The sequence below is a fragment of the Babylonia areolata genome, chromosome 1, assembly GCF_041734735.1.
Source record: "Babylonia areolata isolate BAREFJ2019XMU chromosome 1, ASM4173473v1, whole genome shotgun sequence".
NCBI lineage: Eukaryota > Metazoa > Mollusca > Gastropoda > Neogastropoda > Buccinidae > Babylonia > Babylonia areolata.
Genome location: NC_134876.1, coordinates 37293513 through 37318188, shown reverse-complemented (window position 1 = coordinate 37318188; position 24676 = coordinate 37293513). Strand labels below are relative to the sequence as shown.

Below are 24676 nucleotides of genomic sequence, written 5' to 3'. Positions count from 1 at the left end.
TTTTGGGAGTATTTCCATATATCACATTATGCATATGTGTGGGTGTATGTGAGTGGTCACATATAGTGTTTATGTTTAAAACAACATGATAGTGCAGGAAACAGCATGATTGCACTTGTTTGTCTTATACATTTGCTAATATTTTAGCACTATTTCCACTGATATAATAAACAGATTTGAAATTTCTTCTTTACCCCCCAAATATTCTGTGTATTTCAATGTCAAGCACCTTCTGTCTGGAATTCTCTTGCTCAGGATCTCTCACTTTCGAACGCTGCCCCCTTTCAAAACAAACTTGAAAACACATCTATTCAAACAGGCCTTTGTGTGTGATGAAGCATAGCTAATTGTCTGCATTCCTCCTCCTAGTCCTACCCACCCAACTTGGCTCTCGACTGAAGTCATCGTGCAGTTTGTGTATGTGTCTGTGGATGGATGTGTGTGTGTGTGTGTGTGTGTGAGGGTGTATGTGTGTGTGTGTGATTGTTGTAGATACACACATATATGTATTGTTTTTTCATGTGTAGAGATATGTTATTATGCTCTATTGTATATGTGTTGTTTCATGCACGGTGCTTCGAGCCCATTACATGGGGAGTTTGCGCCATATAAGTACTGTCTATTATTATTACTTTTTTTCTTTTGAAAATCTTCCTTTGTGGGGAAGCCAGGGGTCTTTCAGTATAAACAGCATCCCTGCCATATGGAAATTATGTGCTAGAAATTTCCTCTTTTCTATCGCTCTCTTTGTTTCTGCCTTTTTTTTGTTCCTTCACTGTTGTCTCCTTTTTCTGCCTTCCCAGTCCATTCCCCTTTTTTTAAGCAAGCCTTGACACTTTTTTTCTCATTTTTGCAGTCTATGATGTACTATCTGTGCTGTGTTGCTCTGGCTATTAGGTAGTGAAATTGTAAACACTGGCTTGGGCACTAGCTGCCCATTCTGCAGTGTTATTTGCCTATATGGCCTTTTTATGTATTTTTTGTTTGGGCTCAGAGTATGTTTTTTTCTTTTTTTTAATGATTTTTTGTACTCTGGGGATAATAGATTAAGCAGAATGGCTGGCGTCCTCAGCACAGCCTGGTTCATATTTGCCATAAGGAGCTAAATGGTTAAGATAATATGTCATGAACTGTGTTTTGTGGGTTTATGAATAGATTCATTGTTGTTGTTGTTGTTTGTGTTTCTCTCTCTCTCTTTTTCTCTGTCTGTCTGTCTGTCTGTCTGTCTGTCTCTCTCTCTCTCTCTCTCTCTGTGACAGTTTTGTGTTGATGCTGTTGAGCATTTGTATGGTTTGACAGTTCTGATATGGCCCTGTGTGGTTGGCTGGTCCACAAGCAACAATTAGCAATTCTAAAAATCTGAGTTATCTTCCCCTGATTGGGAGCTATCTCATCCTGTCAACATTGAAGTTATGATGATTATATTCTCCATTCATTTTTCCCCCCAAGAAAACATGTACTTTTACATGCTTTTGAAGCATAATTTTCATTTTTGTGATTTTTTGTTAGAGGTTGGTGATTATTTTGCAATCATCATAAATAGTTCCGTAAGTGAAAGGGTTAAATTAACAACGGAAATAGTAAGATGTTAGCTTCTGTCAGTGTTGAAGGTTGTGGACTATTTTTGATTCACCGCTGCTCAAGAAGCCGACTCTCGATGTAAACACCCTCAAAAACTATCGTCCTGTCAGCAATCTCTCTTTTCTTTCCAAGGTCACAGAAAAGATTGTCCTCCTCCAGCTCTCTGAATATCTACATCACAACAACCTGTTTCCTGTTTCACAGTCTGCCTACCGCCCTTCCCACAGCACTGAAACAGCTCTACTCAAAGCTATGAACGAACTTCTGCTGTCTGTAGATACTGGTAAACTTTCTGTCCTCACCCTCTTAGATCTCTCAGCGGCATTCGATACAATCGATCACAAGATCCTCGTTAATCGTCTGTCTCATTCATTTGGAGTTTCTGACACAACACTGAAATGGTTTTCATCTTATCTGTCCAATAGAGCCCAGACTGTCGTTACTAACAAACACCTTTCTGAACCTTCTCTTCTGGAATTTGGAGTCCCCCAGGGATCAGTTTTGGGACCCGTGCTCTTCATTTTGTACACAGAGCCACTTGGTACCATCACAGCTCAGCACAACGTCCAAAGCCAATCTTTTGCCGATGACACACAATTATATGACTCATGTACACCTGACCAGATCAATAACACCATTGACAACATTCAAGAATGCATTACTGACATCAAGCATTGGATGACAGTAAATAAACTGAAACAAAATGATGACAAGACTGAAGTCCTCCTGATTCACTCACAGAACAAACCATTACCTGACTCTGCTCCCTCCTCTATGTCTGTTGGTAACACAAACATTCAGTTCTCATCTGCTACAAGAAATCTAGGGGTAACTTTTTCTGACACTCTGTCCATGGAAAAACATGTGTCCAACATCTGTCGCTCTGCTTACCATGAACTCAGGAAAATCAGTAGCATTCGCCATCTTCTCACTTCTGATGCAACCAAAACTCTCGTCTGTTCTCTCGTTCTGTCTAAATTTGATTACTGTAACTCCTTACTCTCTGCCATTCCCCAGTACCTCCTAGACAAACTTCAAAAGGTTCAAAATTCAGCAGCATGACTGATATTCGGAGTAAAAAAACACGAACACGTACAGCCACTCCTCCAACAGCCTCACTGGCTCCCAATCTCTGCAAGAATACAACATAAAACATCCACTCTTTGCTTCAACTCTCTCACTGATCCCTACTTTCCTGTCTATCTTACTGATCTCCTTCATGTCTATACCCCTGCCAGACAACTCCGCTCTTCTTCAGACAATAGAACCTTTACTGTTCCTCGAATCAAAACAAAGACTTATGGCAAGCGATCTTTTTCTCACTTTGCGACAACTGTTTGGAACCAGCTTCCACTCACAACTCGTTACTCTGAAACCCCCTCACAGTTTAAAACTGCCCTGAAGACACACCTGTTCAGACAGTCATACAATGTTGTATGAAATTGAAATGAAATAGAGGTGTGTGGTTGTGTTGTGTTGTGTGTGTGTGGGGAGGGTGGGGGGAGGAAGGAGGGGGAGCGGGGGGGACGAGGGGGGAGAGGTGGTGGCGGGTGTTTGCACGTCCACACGCGCGAGCTTGTGTCTGTGTGTTGTGGGTGTGCGGGTGGGTGAGTTGGTACGTACGTGTGTGTGTGTGTGTGTGCGTGCGCGCGCGTGCGTGCGCGCGTGTGTGTGTGTTGTGTTTTCTAATGTATAAATATATGTATGTGAGAGATTTAAAAAAAAAATTTATTATTATTATTTTTTTAAATTTTTATTTATATATTTATTTTATTGTTTTGTTTTTTTTAATTTATTTTATTTTATTTTTTTAACACGAACTGTTTTATGAAGTAATGTTGTGGTTTGTTTACTCAGTTGTCCATCTGTTGTGCTTTTGTTGTTGTTGATGAGTTGTGTGTGTGTGTGTGTGTGTGTGCGCGCTTGTGTATGTGGACGTGGTGGAGGTGTGAGTTGTTTTTGTTTTTTGTTTTTGTTTTGTTTTTTTAACAATATGTACATTTTTACATTTTCAGGTTTAATTTCTTAAATGTAATGATGTACATACGTTTTTACTTGAAATGTTTGATGAATATTGCTTTATCATGTGATGTAGCCTGTGTGTTTCAATTGTTTGTCATTCGTGTGTGTGTGTGTGTGTGTGTCTGAACATTTGTTTCATCATTCTAGTTTTGATCTGTGTGTGTAATGCGGGGTGTTTCTTCATGGAAATGCTTAGCAGGAACTTTTATTTTATTTTATTATATATATGTGTGTGTATATGTATGTATATGTGTGTATGTATATAAATGTATGTGTGTGTGTGTATATATATATATATATATATATATATATATATATATATATATATGTAATGTCGCAGTAGTTTGCATTATTCGATTGTTGATCTGTGTTCGTGTGTGTATTGTGCCTGTAGGTGCGTGTATGTGTGTGTGTCACTGAGTGAGTGCGTGAGTAATGTGTTTGGGTATGCGGCTTGTGTTCGTTGGTGCATGTGTGAGTGCATGCGCGCGCGCGCATGTGTGCGTGTATGTGTGTGTGTGTGCGCACGCTGTGTGTTTTGTGTGTTTGTATGTAGGTATGTATGTATGTATGTATGTGCCTACGTATATATGCATGCGTATACGTGCTTGTGTTCTTTCAATTTCAATTGCCTATTTTTTTTTTTTTTTTTAAATACCTGTTGCATTTCTTGATTTAATCAACTGACATGACCTATTTTAATTTTTCTCTCTCGCCTATATTTCAAATTATATGCATATGTTTGTGTGGGGATGTTTGAGTGAATGTTTTTAGTGCTTTTGTAAAGCGCATAGAGCTTCAAGAATATGCGCTATAGCAAGAAGTCTTAATAAATAAATAAATAAATTCAAATATTCTCCTCTTTGTCCAGACCAGATCGCTAATTTTATCTCCGTCACTTTCCCGAGAATCATTGGATAAATTTACAAATCAAATCATTATCTGGGTTGAATCGCTGCCAGAGTCCTTCACAATTTCATCAAGCGCTTGCTGAGCAGTAAGTCTTTGATGTTTTGCCTTATTGATGCCGAAAACATGATAAAACACACACTAATCATTTGATTTTGGGGGCGAAACCTGGCCTGCCTGTGAGGAAAGAAGTTAAGTTCCGGTTACATCCCTTCCCTAGCAGTTTAATGCATGACAGCAAGCTGAGGAACCGGTTTATTTGAAAGTTTCTTCACTTGTCTGCTTGTCGGGCTCAGGTGGAAAATGGTGATCAGCGGCACCTACCTAATGGGCGGGTGCAGGGTAGAATGAATTTTGGTCAAGCCTGGAGTTGTCAAAATGCTGATCACCATAGGTGATCCCTCTGTCATGGTGGCATGTGTTGATGTCACTGTGGAAACAAACGGCTCACGCATTTATACAAATGTGCACATATGCATGTGTGTGCACACACAAGCACACACACACACACACACACACACGCACACAGAGACATACTTAGAGACACACACATGTGCATGAGTTTGACTTATCTCTATCCTTGTTAAGTCCCTAGGGCTATGGGTAAATCAGGCTGACTGTTCATTTAGCAAAAGCCTTTTGCAAAAGTCGAGAAAGGGAATGAAATCTTGAATCTTTTTGTGCTTTGTGTGTGTGTGTGTATTTGTGTGTGTGTGTGTGTGTGAGAGAGAGAGAGAGAGAGAGAGAGAGAGAGAGAAGGGGTGCGTGTCATGTTGACAGTGTGGTAATTGAATGCCAGCATTTTTGTTCCAGAATATCTGAAGCCTGAAATAAGAAAGATTTGAGAAGAGGCAATCTTCCGGTAGTCTGCCTGAAGAAAGTACTCTGCCAGTTGAGTGTGTTTTTGGGTTTAACTCACTCCGGACGAAGGGCCACGATTGGGGCCCCACTGTTTACAGCCATTTCAGATGAAGGGCCCTATCGGGGCCTTTGACAGTTTTGAATTTTTGGAGTGGCACCTATTTTGCATAATGACATCGTCAGCTATAAGTATGTTAACTGACCTTTCCACTCTCCACTATGACCAATGAATGCAGTGTGTGTTGCTGTGGTTGCTAGCAGGAGAGTTATTTTCGTGATGACTGGTTCCTGTGAACAGTACGTGTCAGCAATGGCATCTGACCCAGTTTCATCTCAGTCACAAGGGCAGACAATAGAATTGGATGAAGGGTTCTTATCATGGCTGAATAACATTCTGAATTTAATCTGTTTCAAACTCTCTGTGCTTCCGTGGATTCATTTACAAGTCATCAGTGTGTTCAAATTTCAAACAAAAAATATGGATACTTTCATCATTTCACTATATGATACTAGCATAAGAAGGGAGGAAGTTTTATATTTTGTCCCCAACTGACTTGTTATATTACTGATCAGTTTGGAAGTTGTCAGTTCATAAATTCTAACATTTGTTTTTTGGTGATTTTATTTCTTACCCATACAAACAGGTGGTCTGCATGGAAAGTTAGGGGAGCTAAGTGGCAGTACTAAGTTTAACATTTTTAATTATTGAGAGAAGTTAAAAGTGTAACATTTGACCAGAAAAATGATAAAGAATCTTGAGAAACAACAAGCTTTGATTGTGTATGGTTGGTCTTTGAACTTGCCGTATACCGTTGACTTATGTATGTCAGATTATAGTTGCACAATCTTTAGGCTGAGTTGCTGCGTCCTGCTTGACCGAATAGAAATTTAATAATGTTGATAGATGTATATTTAATTCTTATTTGAAAATGCACATTAAAACACCCATTATTTAATAGAATTTGTTTACCTTTCTCTGTTGCAGATATTTCTCTACACCTTGGGGAAAACTCTCCAAGCAGCAACTGAGTATGGTTTGTGTAAAAGTGAGGTGAGCACAGATTTCAGTTTCACTTCCAGTTTCTCGATGAGGTGTCACAGAGTTCAGACGAATCCATATAAGCTACACCACATCTGCTGGGCAGATGCCCGATCAGCAGCATAACCCAAGGCACTTAGTCCGGCCTTGACTGCATGCACATGATTATATTTGTCTTCCTATCAGAGTGGATTTTGTGTACAGAATTTTGCCATAGGACCACTTTTGTTGCCATGAGTTCTTTTTCATTCCGTAAAATGCATGCTGCGCATATGACCTTGGGTTATCATCTCATCTAAATGACTAGACACTCAGTTTGATCTTTCCAGCCAAACTTGGGAGAGCTCAGAATTAAGTTATTGTTGATGCATAAGTTCAGATTAGCATGTAGACTGGGCATGGCTTGATTGCATGTAAATTTTAAAGCGTATTTAGAGTTACAATAATTATGACGTACACCTAATTATCTGCCCTTAGCTTGCATAAGATTTTCTGTTCAGTGGAAAGTTGCAGCTGTTCAAAAGCAAAATTAAATCTAATGCAAATGTCTGTAGAATCGAAATAGATATTACTTAGAAGTTGCCAGGATTGATTCATCAAAATCTGTTATTCATTGTGGTTTCACTGGAAGTAATAAAGATAATAATAGATATATTTTAATAGCTCTGAATCTTTTGCAGAGACAATTCAAAAAGCTTTCACATCCAACTTTAACGTGCATGAAAGTCTGAAATGAAAGTGTTAAACAGAAAACCGAAATTATTGTAGGTAGAAAACTTGAGATACTAGGGATGGCAAAAGGGAGGGTAGGGGGAGAGCTCTTTTGGAAAGAGGTATGTTTTAACATCAGTTTTGAAAAGAGCTGATTGAAGGCATTTAACCCTTTCGCTGCCAGGGAAATAAGAATTTAGTCTAATCTATTTGCCAGAGTTTTTTCTGAAAAATCGGGTATATATTTTCAAAAAATTCTGTGGGCTTTGTTACTTGATATAGACCCATAAAAGTAAATATTTTCTGAAAGATAAATGAATAAAGAATACAAAACAGATAGTGTTTATCAGTTTTTTATTTTTCCAAAGACATACAATTGTTTTGAAATCACTGTTTTGTTTTTTGTCAGATTTTTGACTTGGTCATTACGAACATTGGTCTAGTCATTTACACAGAAATATGATATTTTCTGGACAAATGAGTTATAACTGTACAGACAAATTATACTAGAACCACTACAATAAAAAAAAAAAAGAAGAGACAAGTACATGATTCAGTGTGATTGTTCTGAGTGATAACAACATAGATGTGATTGTCCAGTCCTTTCAGTCAAATCAGTTTTCTTGAAGAAAAAAACTTCCAAAACTATAATCTCTGATTCACTAAAATCACTCCAAATCAAAACCATTTTACCATAACTGGCAACACATATAATGTCATGCTGTCCATGGTCATCAGTGTTTGAAAAAAAAGTATACTCACAGTTTACCAGCACATGGAATGAGTGCGTGTGGGAATCACAAAAATGTTTTTAGTAATTCCGTTTGGTGTGCCAAATCTCGAAACAGGGGACCACACAAAGGGCAGGCTGACTGGGGCAGCTCTCATAGCAGAAAGAACTTTCAGTTCTTTTCCCCTGTTTGAAGCACACCCTGCACCTCCTGGTGGGGTGCTGTTTTTTCTCATTGGGTGGGACATGGGATGGGAAGTGCCTCTCGAACAACCACACACTGTTGTCGTTTCGGAGCTGAGCTGGCAGAGGTGGGCGCTGGTTCTCATACAGGAGGGCAAGGATGACCTGCAGCTGGAACTGTAAAAAGTCCATCTTTGGAGTGTTGGGCTGCTTCTTGTAAATCAGGTAGACATTCAGTGTGGCCAGCTGAATGAGGTGAATGCTGACCTTTTTATACCACCTGAATGTTTTTCTGGTGGCACTGTAGGGCTGGAGCATTTGGTCTCCCTTGTCCACAGCTCCCATGTAGGAGTTGTAGCCCACCACACATTTTGGTTTCACCACTTCCCGTCTCCTCCCTCCTCCTCTGGACACGTGTGGTGCTCTCGTCGTGCATGGTCGACAGCATGTACACCACCTTGCTGGACATCCACTTCAGGAACAGAAGCTCCCTGTCCCTTCGTGCTTGCACGTCTCCCTTGGCTCGAATCTGCAGTTCCCGCATGGCTGGTGGTACCCTGTTCTCTGGTGGTTGTACAGGTACCCGGAGAGCATATAAATGAGTTTATTTATTTTTCAGTGTCAGAAAGTAATTAAAAAAAAAAGAAAAGTGTTTTCGGTGGCACACAAACACACACATTCAAGGTGACATACTTTTGGTTCATATTCATGTAATATCCCACCCAATAACATACAAACTTCAACAGAGATTAGACTAAAATATTGTAAAATATAGAATCATTACCATAAAGGATGGGTATTGTTCACACACACACACACACACACACACATTATTATCTATCTATCTATCTATATATATATATAATGTATATGTGTATATGAACACACACACACACACACACACACACACACACACACACAGAACTAGAAGGGTGTCTACTCACTTGAACAACTGGATGCCTGAATACCAGTTATCCATGTACAGCTGGTAGCCCTTGTTGATGAGGTCTCCCAGCATGAACACAACAATCTTCTCAGTGGCATTCAGATGTTGTGCATCAGGAGGGAGGTGCTGATCAATTGAGAAGAATGGGTCTTGCTTCACAGTGCACACATGTAGTCTGTATGTGTACCCTGAGTTTTCACAGAGATGGAAGAGTTTGATTCCAAAGCGGGCTCTTTTCAAGGGAATATACTGCTTGAAGACCAGATTGCCTTTGTACAGTAGCAGAGACTCATCTACAGCTATCAGTTTGTCTGGCTTGTACACAGTCTGAAATTTGTCTTGGAAATGCTCCACTACTGGTCTGACTTTGTATAGTCTGTCTCTGTGTGGGTCATTGTGGTCAGGTTCCTGTGAATTGTCATTACAGTGCCAAAATCTGAGGAGAAGCTGGTATCTGTTTCTTGTCATGACCAGAAAAAAGATAGGTGTAGAGAGAAGAGGGTGTGTTGACCAGTATGCCTCAATGCTTGGCTTTGTTGAGATGCCCATCAGTAAAGTCAGACCCAAGAACTGTTTCATTTCTGACACACTTGTATCTGTCCATGTTGATAGTCTGGAGTGTTTTTATTGATTGCCTGGATTTGCCTGTATCTGTTGGAGTGTCTGCTGTGCATACAAATTGGTTTCCTGAACAAAGTTTCTGAATCAGGTCATCATCAACAAAAAGAGTGAAAAAGTCAATGCAGTCTGTGCTGTTTGGGTCTTTCTTCAGTCCACTGTCACCAGTAAAGTCGGGAATAACAGGCTGTACGTTGTTTGTTGGCTCTACATTGACCCCCTCGAACACACTTCGACCATGCCCCCTTGGCCTCCGCCCCCCTTCTCTTCCCCCCCCTCCTAACCACTACACGCTGTCCCGTTCGCCTCAGTCTGCCCCCTCCCCTCCTACTCCTACCTCTACCCCTCCCCTGCGTTGGCCCAGTGCCAAGAGTATCACTTTCACTGCTACTGTCTAGGTCAGCGTCAGTGTCCGAGTCTCTGCTCTGTTCAGCAAAACTCAGTGTTGGAAGGTCAATCGTGCCAGTCTCTTCATCACTCCCTTCATCTTCTATCGAACCATCCGATAAAAGTTCATCACTGTCTTCTTCTTCAAGTTGATGCTCCAATTCTTTCTGAGCATCGGCCAAAGAAAGCAGTTTTTGTCGTTTTTGTGTTCCTCCAGTCGACGTGCTGGGACCTGGTGTCGCCATTTTGCTGAGCATGTGGCAAACCACAGCCAGTGACCCAACCACATCGTTCAATCAAAGGACTATCTCATGACGTAGATAGGGTTTGCAGCTATCAATAGAATCTAGAAAGGTTACCCGAGCTAAAGCTACCAGTCTCTTTGTCAATGAACTCAGTACGAACCCGTGAAAATTCAGAATATGACCATTTGTAATTGGCGGATGAAATACACATTTCCACTCCGAACAACACACTTGTGTTCGGGAGCGTGTGGATTTGCCCACGGCCCTGTGTGTGTATGTGTGTGTGTGTGTGTGTGTGTACGCATGCGTGCATGCATTCATGCACACACAGTCACCATGTTTTTTTACACTTACAGGGAAAACGTGCACGCGAGAACACGCGCACACACTTTACCATCACTCACATACACAAACATATTATCCACACAAACATTCATAAACTGCACATGTACATGTGGGCACACGCACATACACAAGGGCACACATGCGCACATACGCACACGTAAACATACAGGCATACACAAAACACACAAACGCGCACACATATATACATGAGCGCATGCGCTCACGCACGCATGCATGCACTCTCACTCCACTTTCACACAGGATCGCCATCCTTGTCAAGACGCTGGAGCTGTTGGTAATGCTGCATACAAATGACATGATCACATGATCGTCACTTCAGTTGTAACATTCAGTGGATTTGAGCTTCACTCCAGGCCATAGAGACTAATCATTGAGTCTATGTTCCAGGCTGATTTCACGTCAGCAGATTATGTGGCAGTACACATCATGACAGCAGTTAGTAAACATTAGTTTGATCTGGATCTAAGCCGAAGTTCCAAAGATTAATGCATTGGCTTATGGGCCTGACATATTTGAACATTCACTGTTGCTGTCGGCTCTCTTATGGCTGTATAATCTGTATTGCATGATGTCACTCCTTCACTTGCCATTCTTGTCTTTATTTGAGTACAGAGAGAAAATATGAATTTTCCTGTGCCTTTGACATATCGAAATAAAAAATTCACTTAATTCTGAATTGTCTAACACCACATGTATGTTAAGGAAAATTGGGCTTTTCCATGAGCTTATTTGTGACTGAATAATTTGTATCGCATGACGTCACTCCTCCACTTGTAATACTTGTCTTCGTTTGGGTAGCACAGAGAGAAAGGACGAATTTTCCTGTGCCTTTTTCAAATGGAAATGAAACGTTTATTCAGTTCTGAATCTTCTGACACCACATAAACATTCAGGAGAATTCTTGTATTTTTAAGTCACAGGCACACAAATATGTTTTTTTTTCAAGAACCGATTTCTTCATTTCTACTCCTGGGGCACACAAACTTAGAAAAAATCATAGAAAAAAAAAAACTATGACAGATAGATCAGTTCTGTTTATTCTATCTTGATCTTTGATTTTTATACTTTTAGAAGGTATACAAAAGTAAAAAATGATAAATAGCGACTTAAGCTGGGTTTTCGCATGCTGCATCACATTTATTGTTTTGTACTCACACCTTCATAATATGTGATGGTGGCTGGTGTGTTGTTGTTACCAGGGTGTCCATATGTGTGTGTGTGTGTGTGTGTGGAGGGAGTGTTTGGGGGTAGGTTTGTTGACTGGGTGTGTATGTGAGTAGGTGAGTTATTTATTTGTTTATTATCTCCTCCCGAAACCTGGAGGGGGTCAGGCTGGTGTTCTCTTGACCCACTCCCGGGAGGGTCACTACCTTGTGGTGGTCGGGAGGCTTAGTGGCCAGTGATCAAGCGAGCTATGTCGGCGGGGGCATCAGTGCTTCTTGGGGTTTGGTGCTCTGGTCCCAGGTCTTAATTGACAGCCTACATAGCCATCGTAGCTGTTAGGGCTGAATAAGTGGTGGTTTTGTACTGATGCCCCTGATAGGGCTTCCCATGCCGAACAGGTCGTGAGTGAGGCCCAAACTAAACGTGACCCACTGTCCCTTTCGCTGTTCTCTATTCTTCTTTTTACTGCCTCTTTTCTGTCCTCAGCTCCCCATCAAGCCTTCTTTTCCACATTCTTTTTTTCTCTGCGGCCTTCTTTAGGCCCGCCGTGTTTGCCGTGCGGCGCGACCTGTGATGGAGGGGAATGAGATCCTGGGGATTGAGAGAGCACGCTGCTCTCAACACATCCCTTTGGCTGAGGAGCGGAGCATTTTTAGTTCAGACGGAGTCCAAAAGGCAGACACAGCTCCTTCTCAAGGCGACCACTTTCGTGGATAGGGCGGTGAAGGTTTCCCCTCACAAAGGTCTCAACTGCTCAAAGGGGGTCATCAGATGCCCGGAGTTGAAAGGTGTGTCTGAGGCTGAAATCAAGAGCGAGCTGTCCTCTCAGGGAGTGACCGACGTGTACAGGGTGACGGTGAGGAAGGGGTCGGACAGAGTCCCGACCAACACTTTCTTCCTCACCTTCTGCTGCCCGGATGTCCCCAAGGACATTCGGGTCGGATACCTGATGGTCAGTGTAAGCTTGTATGTGCCGTCCCCTCTGAGATGTTTTAAATGCCAGAAATTTGGACACGTCAGGGACCGATGTAAGGAGGAAGAGGCGTGTGGCACCTGTTCGAAGGCGGCGCACAAGGGCGATTGCGTCAGTGCAGCCCCGTGTGCGAACTGCGGAGGTGGCCACCCGTCCTCATCGAAAGACTGCCCCGCCTGGAAAAAAGAAAAACAAATCCAGAAAGTCAAGACAGAAAAGAAAATTTCCTTCTTTGAGGCAAGGAAACAGGTGGAGGCCGCGTCGCCTAAGGCGTCGTATGCCTCTGTCGTCAGACCCAGGATGGTGGACGTCGCGGTCCAGACGACGTCCACAGGAACGCAGACGGACGACTTAACCGCCTCGTCGGAACCGTTGGCCTTGGGTGGAGGCGCCGTGTCCACCCCTTCCCATCCTGTGCGGCAGTCCTCACGGGCTGCTGGGCGGGAGCGGAAAACCTCGGGCGGAGGCACGTTGTCCTCCTCCCGCCCCACCCCACCCCCCGGCACCCCTCGCCCCGCCTCTCATCTGCCTGGCCCTCGGGCTGGCGGAAGTGGCCAGAAACCCCCCGTACCTCCAAAACTCAAGGAGGGGAGGGTTGCGGCCTCGGCGGGATCGGGAGGGGCCGAGGTGGTGGATATTCCGACTCGGTTGGAATCCGAAAAATTTATTTCGAAAAATAAATACTCTATCCTGGCGGACCTTGAGCCACCGCAAGCAGAGGAGCAGGGGGTAGCGATGGAATAGGCTGCTGCTTTATTTTTTTAACCTTTTTTAATGGCAGTGATCCACTGGAACATCCGGGGGTTCCACGCCAATTTTCAGGAACTCCAGCTGCTTTGTCGTGCTTTGAAACCTTCAGTGCTGGCGCTGCAGGAGACTCTGCAAAGAGATGGCAAGGTTTTATCTCTCTCTGGTTTTAACTCCGTTTTTAAACCCGCTCAACCGAAGCAAGAGGGATTGACGGGAGGTGTCGCTCTTTTTATTCGCAAGTCCCTTTTATACAGTACAGTTCTTTTAAGCACCCCTTTACAGGCGGTGGCAGTCAGAGTCACGCTTGAGAAAACCATCACTGTCTGCTCTCTGAACCTTCCTCCTTCCGTCCGTGTTCTGAGGCAGGACCTCATGAACCTGGTCGACCAGCTCCCACGTCCGTTTTTACTGTTGGGCGACTTCAATGGACACTCCCCGCTCTGGGGAAGTGAGATGACATCAGCCCGAGGTCTTCTCTTAGAAAACCTTCTTTCTGACATGGACTTGTGCTGTCTTAACGACAAGTCTCCCACTTACCTGCATCTGTCCTCTGGAAAGCTCTCGTGTTTAGATCTGTCGGTCTGCTATCCATCGTTGGTCCTGGACTACGAGTGGAAAGTGCACGACGATCTGCACGGGAGTGACCACTTTCCTGTCGTCCTCCGCCCCACAGATGGAGAAGGTGACTCTCTGCCTGACCGCCTGTATTACGACAAAGCAGACTGGAGTTTTTTTACCACCAAGATAAGAGCGGAGCTGCAGGAAGAAACAGTATTGAAAAGCAAGGACCCTGCTGACGCTCTGACTCGGATCGTTTTAGATTGCGCCAAAGCAGCAGTCCCATCGTCTACCTCCAAGCCTCAGGTCCCTAGAACGCCCTGGTTCAACGTGGAATGTCGGGAGGCCCGCAAGTCTCGAAAGAGAGCGCAGCGGCGCGTCTTTCAGAGACCGGAGACCGATAGCGTTCGAACCCATCAACAGCTGAGGGCGAAAGCCAGGTATGTTTTTAAAAAGAGCCAGAGGAAGTCATGGAGAGATTTTTGCTCTTCCTTAACCTCCAACACACCCAAGAAGAAAGTGTGGAGGGTTTTAAAAAGAATTAAGGGCAAAAACGTATGCCCGACCTTTCACCATCTTAAACTTTCAGACGCTCTGGTCACAGAGAAGAAAGCAGTTGCCAATTTGCTTGCCTCCACAATAGAACAGAACTCGAGATCTGCTAACAAATCTGCTCGGTTTCTTAAAACCAAAAACCTGTCAGAAAAAACACCATGTAACTTCTTTTCCGACAACACAGAGAATTACAACCTTCCTTTCTCAATGAATGAACTTAAATCTGCCCTTCAGACCTGTACGGATTCCTGTCCAGGAATGGACGAGGTCCATTATAAGCTCCTAAAGCACCTTCCCCAAACTGGTCTGGACACCCTGCTTAAAGTTTATAACCACATCTGGGTCACAGGCTTCTTTCCACCCTCCTGGCGGAAAGCCCTCATAATCCCGCTGCCGAAACCGGGAAAAGACCCCTCGAACCCCTCCAACTACCGCCCAATTGCACTGACCAGCTGCATCTGCAAACTGATGGAGAAGATGGTGAACGGTAGACTGATGTGGAAACTAGAGACCGACGGCCTTCTGGTGAAAGAACAGTGCGGTTTCCGCAAGCATCGCTCTACCGTTGACCATCTGGTTCGTCTGGAAACCACTGTAAGAAATGCCTTCGTAAACAAACAACATGTGGTGGCCATATTTTTTTTACTTGGAGAAAGCTTTCGATACCACGTGGAAGTTTGGTATTCTCTCGGACTTGCACAAGCTCGGCTTCCGAGGACACCTGCCTCAGTTCATCCACAATTTTTTACAAGACAGACAATTCCAGGTGAGAGTCGGCACCACCCTGTCCGACATTCACGAGCAGGAGCTGGGTGTCCCGCAAGGGAGCATCCTGTCGCCGGCTCTTTTCAGCATCAAAATTAATGACATCGTTCAATCCGTTCAGAAAGGATCGGACAGCTCGCTGTTCGTGGATGATTTTGCCTTATATGTAACCGGCAGCACGTACTCCAGCATCCAGCGACGGCTTCAGCTCTGCGTCAACAAAATCCAGTGTTGGGCAGAGGAGAATGGCTTCACATTTTCATCCTCCAAAACTGAATGCATCCATTTTCATAATTTTCGCCAGTTCTATCCGGACCCTGAAATCCGTCTGGGAACATCCACCATCCCGGCGGTCAAGGAAGCCAGATTTTTAGGGGTCGTCTTTGATCAGAAGCTGAACTTCCTCAGCCATATTAAACAGCTGAAAATATCTTGCCTAAAAGCCCTGAACATCATCCGAGTTGTGGCACACACGAACTGGGGTGCTGATAAGAGAACTCTCTTGCACCTCTACAGAGCCCTGGTCCGGTCCAAACTGGATTATGGAAGTGTTGTATACGGCTCGGCCAGACCGTCCTACCTGAAACTGTTGGACCCTGTACACCATCAAGGGCTCCGTCTCAGCTTAGGTGCTTTCCGCACCACCCCTGTGCACAGCCTGTACGCAGAGGCGGGGGAACCGCCTCTTTCCAACCGCAGACTGAAGCTGACCCTGAACTATTATTTGAAATTGTTCTCTGAACCTACAAACCCTGCTTATGAGGCTGTATTCAACAACCCTTTCGATAAGAAATATACAGACAACCCAAACTGCATACCTCCTCTCGGACCCCGCATTCAGCCGCACTTAGAAAAGGCCGATCTGGATGTCGGTGGCATCTCGGATTTCTCTAAGTTCCCTGACAGCCCTCCGTGGACCTTTACAACACCTGAGGTCCGATTCGATCTGGCCTCGTACCGTAAGGACACCACCAGTTCTCTGGCCTACAGAACCTACTTTTCGGAACTGTGCCACAAATTCCCCACTTTTCAAAGCATCTTCACTGACGGTTCCAAGTCAGAGGACGGAGTGTACACCGCGGAACTGACCGCACTGGTTCTGGCGGTAAAAATGGTTCTGTCTTCAAAACAAAAGAGATTCATGATCTTTTCCGACTCCTTGTCAGCCCTGGAGGCGATAGCCTGCAGGAATATCACTCATCCCAAACTGCTGGAATTTTATGAAACTTTTACTCTTGCAACGAAGAAAGGATACGAGGTTGTGTTGGCCTGGGTTCCTGGACATGTTGGCATTTGTGGTAACGAAAGGGTGGACCTGCTGGCCAGGAACGCTGTAAAGAAAGAATTGTCCAGATCCTTTGTGCCATATACAGACATGAAGTGGAAGGTGAACACCTACGTTAAGGATCTATGGCAAGAGGAGTGGAACACCCAGACGGACAAGCTCTTCCAGATCCGTCCGGACCTAAAAGAGACCCTCCCTTCGGGGGTGAAGAACAGAAAGGAGGAGTCTGTGCTGTGCAGACTGCGTGCGGGGCACACTTTTTTTTACTCATTCTTACTTGTTGAAGGGGGAGGAGGCCCCTCGATGCATTCCCTGTGACGAGCCTCTCACCGTGAAACACGTGCTCCTTGATTGTTGGGATCTGCATGACGTTAGACGCAGACATTACACAGCGGTTTCTTTGAAGACTTTGTTTCGTGATGTCCCTCCGTGGGTGCTGATGGACTTCTTAAAAGAAGTGAACCTTTTTAACCAGATTTGAAGGTTTTAAACTATGGAAGTTTTTTTTTTAACTTTGGAGTGGAAAGTTTGAAGTGGTGACTCGTTTTAATTGGTTGTTTTTTTATCCTTGTAGTAGTTATTGACGCGGCGATAGCCTTGAGATGGCCTTAGTGGTCGGCGAGGCTCTAAGCACCATAATTTCATTTCATTTTGTTTATTATCTAAGTGCTTTCGAGTGATTGCCCTGTACATGTGTTTGATGTGAGTACTTAAGACAAAAAAAGAAAAAAGATCAATTGTTTACAGACCTCAGCGTTTTGACTTCTTATTTTGTAAAGACCTCTTATTTATTTTGTATCTTCTTTGTTTCATTCCAGTATGTTAGCATCGGTCACCACCTGGATTCATTATTGGAGGCTATGTGTGAAGAGAATCCTGCTGTGCGGATTGGTCTCAGGTCTGTTCTAGAGGTAAGTCATTTGTAAACAGATCCTCTTGGTTTTGTGGGAGGTCAGACAGCAGAGAAAAAAAATCAGGCCTCATATTTATATATCATTTTGGATAGGAAAGAAAACTGGCCTCCTCCCCAATGAGTTGAAGAATTTCTGTTCTGTTTCAAACCTTTCTTTCATATCTAGAATTATCAAGACAGTTGTTCTGACTCAGCTGTACTATTTCTCTCATAACGATCTTCTGGAAACATTCTGTCCCCTTACAGAAAATTCCACAGTAAAGAGACTGTTGTCCTCTGTGTTCTCAGTGGTCTGCTTGCCAGGGCTAATGAGAGATCTGTTACAGTACTTGGTGTGCTGATCATGCCATCCTGTTAGAGAGACTCTGAGTGTCCTTTGAAGTTGATGGTATTGCCCTTGACAGGTTCAAGTTGTATCTGACTGGCTGTGGACAGTCTGTCAGTGGTGTTTTGTCTTCTCCCCGCCCACTTGATCATGCAGTACCTCAGGGTTCAGTGTTGGGGCCAGTACTTTTTGACTCACTTGTATAAACAAAGTGAGTCTGTGTTATAACCTGATGTTCGGTTGTATGTATGTATGTGTGTGTGTGTGTGTATATGTATGCATGTCTGTGTGTCTGTGATACAGTTTAACATTACCATTTTCTCTGGAAATTGTCTGCCAATACCAAATTTGGCGTAAGCATTGTGCGCACACGTAACGCAAGCACTTGCACACGCACACACACACACACACACACGCACGCATGCACACACACATGCACTCGCCCATACAGTATACACACACATGCAAGAAAAAGAGGGGAAAAGAAAAAAAGAAAAGGGAAGGAAGGGAGAAAAAAAAAAGGGGGGGGTGAGAAAAAAAACAACAACAAAAACAAAACAAAAAAAAACAGAAGGAAGAAAAAGAAAAAAGGCTAAGAACATGCGTGAAAAACTGGTTGCCTGAATTTCTCGACTTTGACAAGTAAAAACAACAAGAAACTGAGCATGAAGAAAATATGAGTGCAGGGAAAGAAATATTGTACTTTGTCTCAGCTTTGCCCTCTCCCGTCCAACCCCCCTTCACCTCCTTTTTATTACTTTTATTCATATATTTATTTATTTATTTTAATTTTTGATCAGTCTTTGTTAAATATATCTAGGAACATGGATATTGCTTTCGACAAATGACGAAGCAGTACCACATTTTTTTCTTCTTCTTTTTTTTAAGATTAAGAATAGTATCAGAAGTCATTGTTACACTTGTAAATTTTAATGGAACTTTTGCCTGCCAAACATGTCTGAGGGATGAGAAAAGGATGGTTGGGGCAGGTAGTAAAATCAGTGCTTTTATTTATTTATTTATATTTTTCTTCTTCCCCCCCCCCCCCTCCCCCTGCTCTCTCTGTGTTGGATCCATCAATACTTTCTCTTTTTTTTTTTTCTTTTTTTTTTGTTGGTTGTTGTTGTTGTAAAACATTGGTGATTAGATAATTGCGCCAAAAAAGTGTAACGCTTTCACTCATTTTTTCTGGTGTTTTCATATATACCTGCCCATTAGGGGGACATTGTACTGTCACGTGTTCCGATTCTTCTGCTTTATGCTTTTTAATATTGCAAGGCACTCCCACCACCCACTCCCCCTTGTCTTCAGCCTTGCTTTATGTCTCATTGTTTCTGATTAATAGAGACCCTCTTCCCTTTTGTGCAGTCATGCAGTTGATTGAACTAAACATAGGAGCACATGTCAGTGGTTGGGTAATGTTCATTGCCATGAACAGTGTGCAAGTGAAGATTGTAATTTTTTACTTCTCTTTTTTTCTTTTTGTATGTACAAATTTTTGTATGTTTTGTGTGGATGTCAATTGTTTTCGAAGATATAAACAAATTGTATTGGGTGATCTAATGTTCAGACTACATCAGTGTCTTTGTAGTCTCTGGGCGGTTTGGGTACACAACAGGTATGACAAATGGAAATTATATATACAAAAGCTTGGGGTTTTTTGTGTGGTTTCTTTTTTTGTTGTTTGTTTGTCAATGGCATCTCACGCTTTTGTATGTCCATTCTTCAGTCCCTGTTGTTGTTTTTTGTGGAAATGTATTCTTGTCAGATTTACTTGCCCAGGACTTCTGGTTTTATGTAATTGACATGTGTTGCCTATACTACTTTAAAAAAAAGTTTAAGTCTTTGCGTGTAACTGTTTTCTTAAATGGAATCCATAAGCATTTACATTGCCAAGGCCTTGGAAACCAGAAAAAAGAAGGGATGTCTTTCAATATTTAAAACAAAAGAATCATTCTGTCTATTTTTTGCAAGATACTCATTTTGAGCCCAGTTTAGAAAACTCTATTTGAACTGAATGGGGATACACTTGTTTCTTTTCATGGAACAACTGACAATCTTGGGGTGTAGCTATTTTATTTAACAATTTTGAGCTTAAAGTGAAAAGTGTAGATAAGGACATTGGAGGGAATTATATATTTATACCACTTGTGACAGTAAATACAGAATTATTATTAATAAATGTATATGGCCCTAATAGAGACGACCCTGTCTTTTCTGAAAATTTAAAGAATGAAATTAAGAAAATTACTTCTGCCCATTCGTGGGGCTTTATACAACCTTGCACAGCACATGCGCGTTTCTTGCTGTTTCTCACTGGTAGCAGAAAGCCTGAGTAAAAAATTGCGTTCCCCTATGCTTAAGAGAAAAGGCATGTTGATCAAGGGTAATGATAATCCCACAGCACAACGAATCGTTTGCTGGCCACAGAGGCACACCTTTATGCCCTCTTATACCAGCACAGTAACCACCGCTTTTTGGTCAGTTAGTTCGGCCCGCCATCCTGCTTGAACATGAATGCCGCATCAACTCCTCAAACCATAGGCGTTGGACAATTATTTCCCCACCAGGTCTTCCTTGCCTGACCCTTTTCAGTTTTGACACAACCACTGCTGTAGTTACAGAGGGGCAATCTCCGCATGCACATCTCCACGGATCCTGCAGCAACGAAGGCCATTAGCCAGGTGGCAGCACACAATACCGGCCTGCTCTGTTCTTTATAAGTTTACGCCGGCATCATCCCTATTGCTATGCTGGTTCCCACTCTCTCCAGAGTTTTCACTCTCCGCACTACGGGTGGCTCCTCATTAACTCCTCATGCAGGCCCCTCATTCACAGAGTCATCTTCTGTTTCCCCTATCGCCCAACACAGTGACCACCCCCCACAGGGGCTTCTCACAGAATGGTTGATACTCTGGCAGGTCCCCTGCCTACAAGCACTGTCTTGCCAGTGGGACCCCCCCTGAGGTGTTTATGGAGCCTCATTCTTCAGCCAAGGGCCTGTCTGAGGATGACTTTGTTGTCACTGTGGCAGCAAGCACCATGTCTTTCAGGCACACGGTTGCCCCACAAGACCACGTCACATCTGTCTGTCTTCCTTACATTTCAGCAGAACCTCCTTGGTGGCCACCTTCATACCTCAAGCACACAACAACCGTTTCCTGTTTTACTCATGCTGACTCATGCCCCCCAATGGCTAGTACAGCAGATCAAACAGCCATTCTGTCCCAACTGCCCCTCATGGTTCCATCCCATACTTCAGGCGTACCACACAGGGCCAGATGCCAGTCATGGATCTAGTCCCATTTCTCAGTTAGTGCCTTCAGTACAAACTTTCCTCATGGAGACCACCTCTTCCATTAGGAACCCCACCACAGAAAGAGACTCCATGGCCTAGAGGCACCTGAAGCACACTCCCACAGCCTGATCCAACCCACCTGTTAACTGCCTACAACATACCGTATGCTGATCCAGCATGCCACACCCGCGCAGAGAAGCCACCAAGTATCATGTCTCTTGTAGCCTAATGCCTGCCATTCTATGCTCCAGCAACAGGCCAGTGTCGCTTTTTGTAGCTACAAAAAGGGGGCAGGGGTGTGCACCCATCACCTGTCAGCTCACATGAGGAGCTCTACAGATAGGATGGTCACGCCGAAGGCAAGCCCAATATCCTGGTGGGCTACCTCTGTCTGGGGCCACAGATCCCTCCAAATACAATTATTTCTTTCCCAATTGGCCCACAACCGATGTTGACTCGTTGGATCAGGCCACGTGCACCTTGCTTTGAGGTTCAGCCTCCGCCTGCTCTCATACATTTCTCAAGGCCTTCATGATAAACTGTCCACCCTCTAGCTCAATTTAGAAAGCCCCACAGGGTACACATTTCCACCTCTCACTTTGATTGGAAAGGTTTGACACGAGTTCATCAGTTGACTCCTTGACCACTCTCGCGAGATTAGCAAGACATCTCTGTCTCGAAGGACAATCAATGTGATTGAAGGCATGTATGCAGGCGTAGGGTTGGGACTTAATGCCTCCTCAGCCAGAGTTCACAAAGTCAGGGCATGGTCCTCATCTCGCCTTGCCCACTCAGGAAAAACCCTGCTACCTTATTGATTTCTACCTGAGAGACATCTCACACTTCAGCAAGGATGGCTCAAGAGGCATCGCCTCCGCAGCGGTCGCACATCAAGCCATCACCGTGCACAGACAGTAGAACAGGTGAGCCCTCCACCTTGTGTCATTCTGCACTGGTGGGTCATGGTGAAGTATGTGTAGTTAAAAGGAAATTTTTTTCTAAAATTACATTTATCTAACATACTTACCATGACCCACATTTAAGATCCTCCCATCCTCCCCACTTCCTGTTCTCTCTGCACACTGCACTGGTTAATTGCTGTCAAAAGAGGAAGCTAGTCAGGGATACAGAGGGGAGGTAACCTACTTCCAGGAGGTTATCAGCCGTAGCTACTTTTCATTTTCTCTGCATAGGCGGATAGTAGTTTGCACAGGACAGGAATCGGACTCCCTGCCGGAGTCTGCCCTAGTGGGTCACAGTATGTATGTTAGATTAACGTAATTTTAGGAAAAAAATTCCTTTCTAATATAGTAATGGCAGGTGATCGGAATCTGGTGTTAGATCCAAATATGGATTATTATAATTATAAACATGTGAACAGTCCAAATGCTAAAGAGAGATCAGAGGACATAATGATAAATTTAGATTTAACTGACATATGGAGGGAGCTCCACACTGACTGTAGAAGATACACATGGAGACGAGCTACCCCATTTCAACAAAGTCGTCTCAACTTTTTCATTTATCAGAATCATTAGTCCAGTATGTAGAAGATGCATATATTAAATTAAAATATGGTTACAGATCAGATCATTCCATGATTGCATTGAAATTGTCATTTGGAAAAAAAAAAAGAAAAAAAAAAAAAGAAGAAGAAAGAAAAGAAACGCCTTTTGGAAATTCAATAGCTCTCTTTTAAAGGATCTTGATTATCTACGGGAAATAAATACTGAAATTAAGAATGTAATAGAAGAATATGCTGTATTAGTTATGATCCAGAAGAGATTCATAACATGCCTTTGTCTGAAATTCAATTCACAGTTTCTGATCAGCTCCTTTTAGATATTCTTTAATGAAAATCAGGTCTAACACTATAGCATATGCAACTATGAAGAAAAGAAAAATGAATGAAAAACATACTACAACAGAATCAGAAATTCATAAGTTAGAAAGAAAACCCAATGAAACAAACACAGAAGTTAAACAATTAGAAGAATGCATAGAAACACTAATGGAAATTCAGAATAAAAAGATGAAAGGTATACTTCTACGCTCACGAGCTAGATGGGTATCACAAGGAGAAAAAATAACTAAATATTTTTGCAACTTAGAAAAATGACATTATGTCAGTAAAGTTATGAGAAAACTTATTTCAGATGAAGGAATGGAATTATTTGATCAAAGTGACATTGTTAATGAAGTTAAAACTTTTAATGAAAATCTATATAGAAAAGAGAAGTAGAAAATTATGAAATTGAAGGTATTGTACTTGATGTCCCAAAATATTACCCAAAGAAATAATTAAATTGGAAGGTAGCATTACTTTAGAAGAAGCAAGCTATGCTCTAAAGAACATGAGCAACAGCAAAAGTCCGGGCACTGATGGTTTTTCAGCTGAATTTGTAAAGATTTTTTGGAAGCAGTTAGGTTCTTTAGTCATTAGGTCTATAAATAGTGGTTATGAAAAAGGAGAGTTATCTTCAACACAAAAAGGTGTAATCATTTGCATTCCCATAGGAGATAAACCCAAGGAGTACATTAAAAATTGGAAGCCTATTACACTTTTAAATGTTGTTTATAAGATTGGTTCTGCATGTATAGCGAATCATCTTAAATCTGTACTTCCTTCCCTCATTAACACAGATCAAACTGGCTTAATGTCAAATAGATAGATGGGAGATAATATTTGGCTGATATATATTATTATTCATTATCTAAATTATAAGTTACCTAGTCTGTTACTTTGTATTGACTTTGAGAAGGCTTTCGACTCTGTAAATTGGAATTTTATGTTGAAAGTTTTGAAAGCATTCAGATTTGGTCAATCTTTTTGTCATTGGGTTTAAACTTTTTATAATAACATAAAATCTACTGTGGTTACAAATGGACAGACTTCTCATGGTTTTCAGTAGAAAGAGGATGCCGTCAAGGTGATCCAATATCACCTTATTTGTTTTTGCTTTGTGTAGAAATTCTTGGATTAATGATTAATATATTACTGATAATGATGTTCATAAGATTTCACAATTTGCTGATTACACACAGATGACATCAGAAGGTGATGCAGTATCTTTTCAGGAAACAATAGAAATGATAAGCTCTTTTGGGAACAAATCCGGATTATGTATGAACACAGAAAGCTGTATGGCTAGGAAGTAAAAGATCATCAGCAGTTGAATACTTACCTCACTTAAAAATGGAATGGAATCCACAGAAATTTAAAATTCTTGGAATCTGGTTGATAATCTTGAAGATCATAACTATAATGATAAATTTTCTGAAATTGTAATGTTATATAGAGTTTGGATTAAGAGACTGATTACACCGATTGGAAGAATAGCTATACTGAAATCTTTGATCCTGTCTAAAATTATCCAGCTATGGTTCTTTTTGCCAAATCCATCTGATACTTTAATTTGTAACTTGCAGAAACTGTGTTACAGATTTATTTCGAATAAAAAACAAGATTGTATAAGTAGAAAAACTATTATA

The 24676-nt window shown here is 42.5% G+C and overlaps 1 protein-coding gene across 20 annotated transcripts in view; it reads left to right on the top strand.

Annotated features, from left to right (window-relative positions):
- The window catches only part of LOC143282461 (tyrosine-protein phosphatase non-receptor type 13-like), a 590260-nt gene that overhangs the window by 69470 nt on the left and 496114 nt on the right, over positions 1 to 24676 (top strand). For all 20 annotated transcript variants that reach the window (XM_076588135.1, XM_076588121.1, XM_076588127.1 and 17 more), the window contains exons 4-5: positions 6359 to 6424; positions 17467 to 17559. In XM_076588135.1, coding sequence (XP_076444250.1) covers positions 6359 to 6424; positions 17467 to 17559 — 159 coding nt within the window. The remainder of the gene's footprint in view (positions 1 to 6358; positions 6425 to 17466; positions 17560 to 24676) is intronic.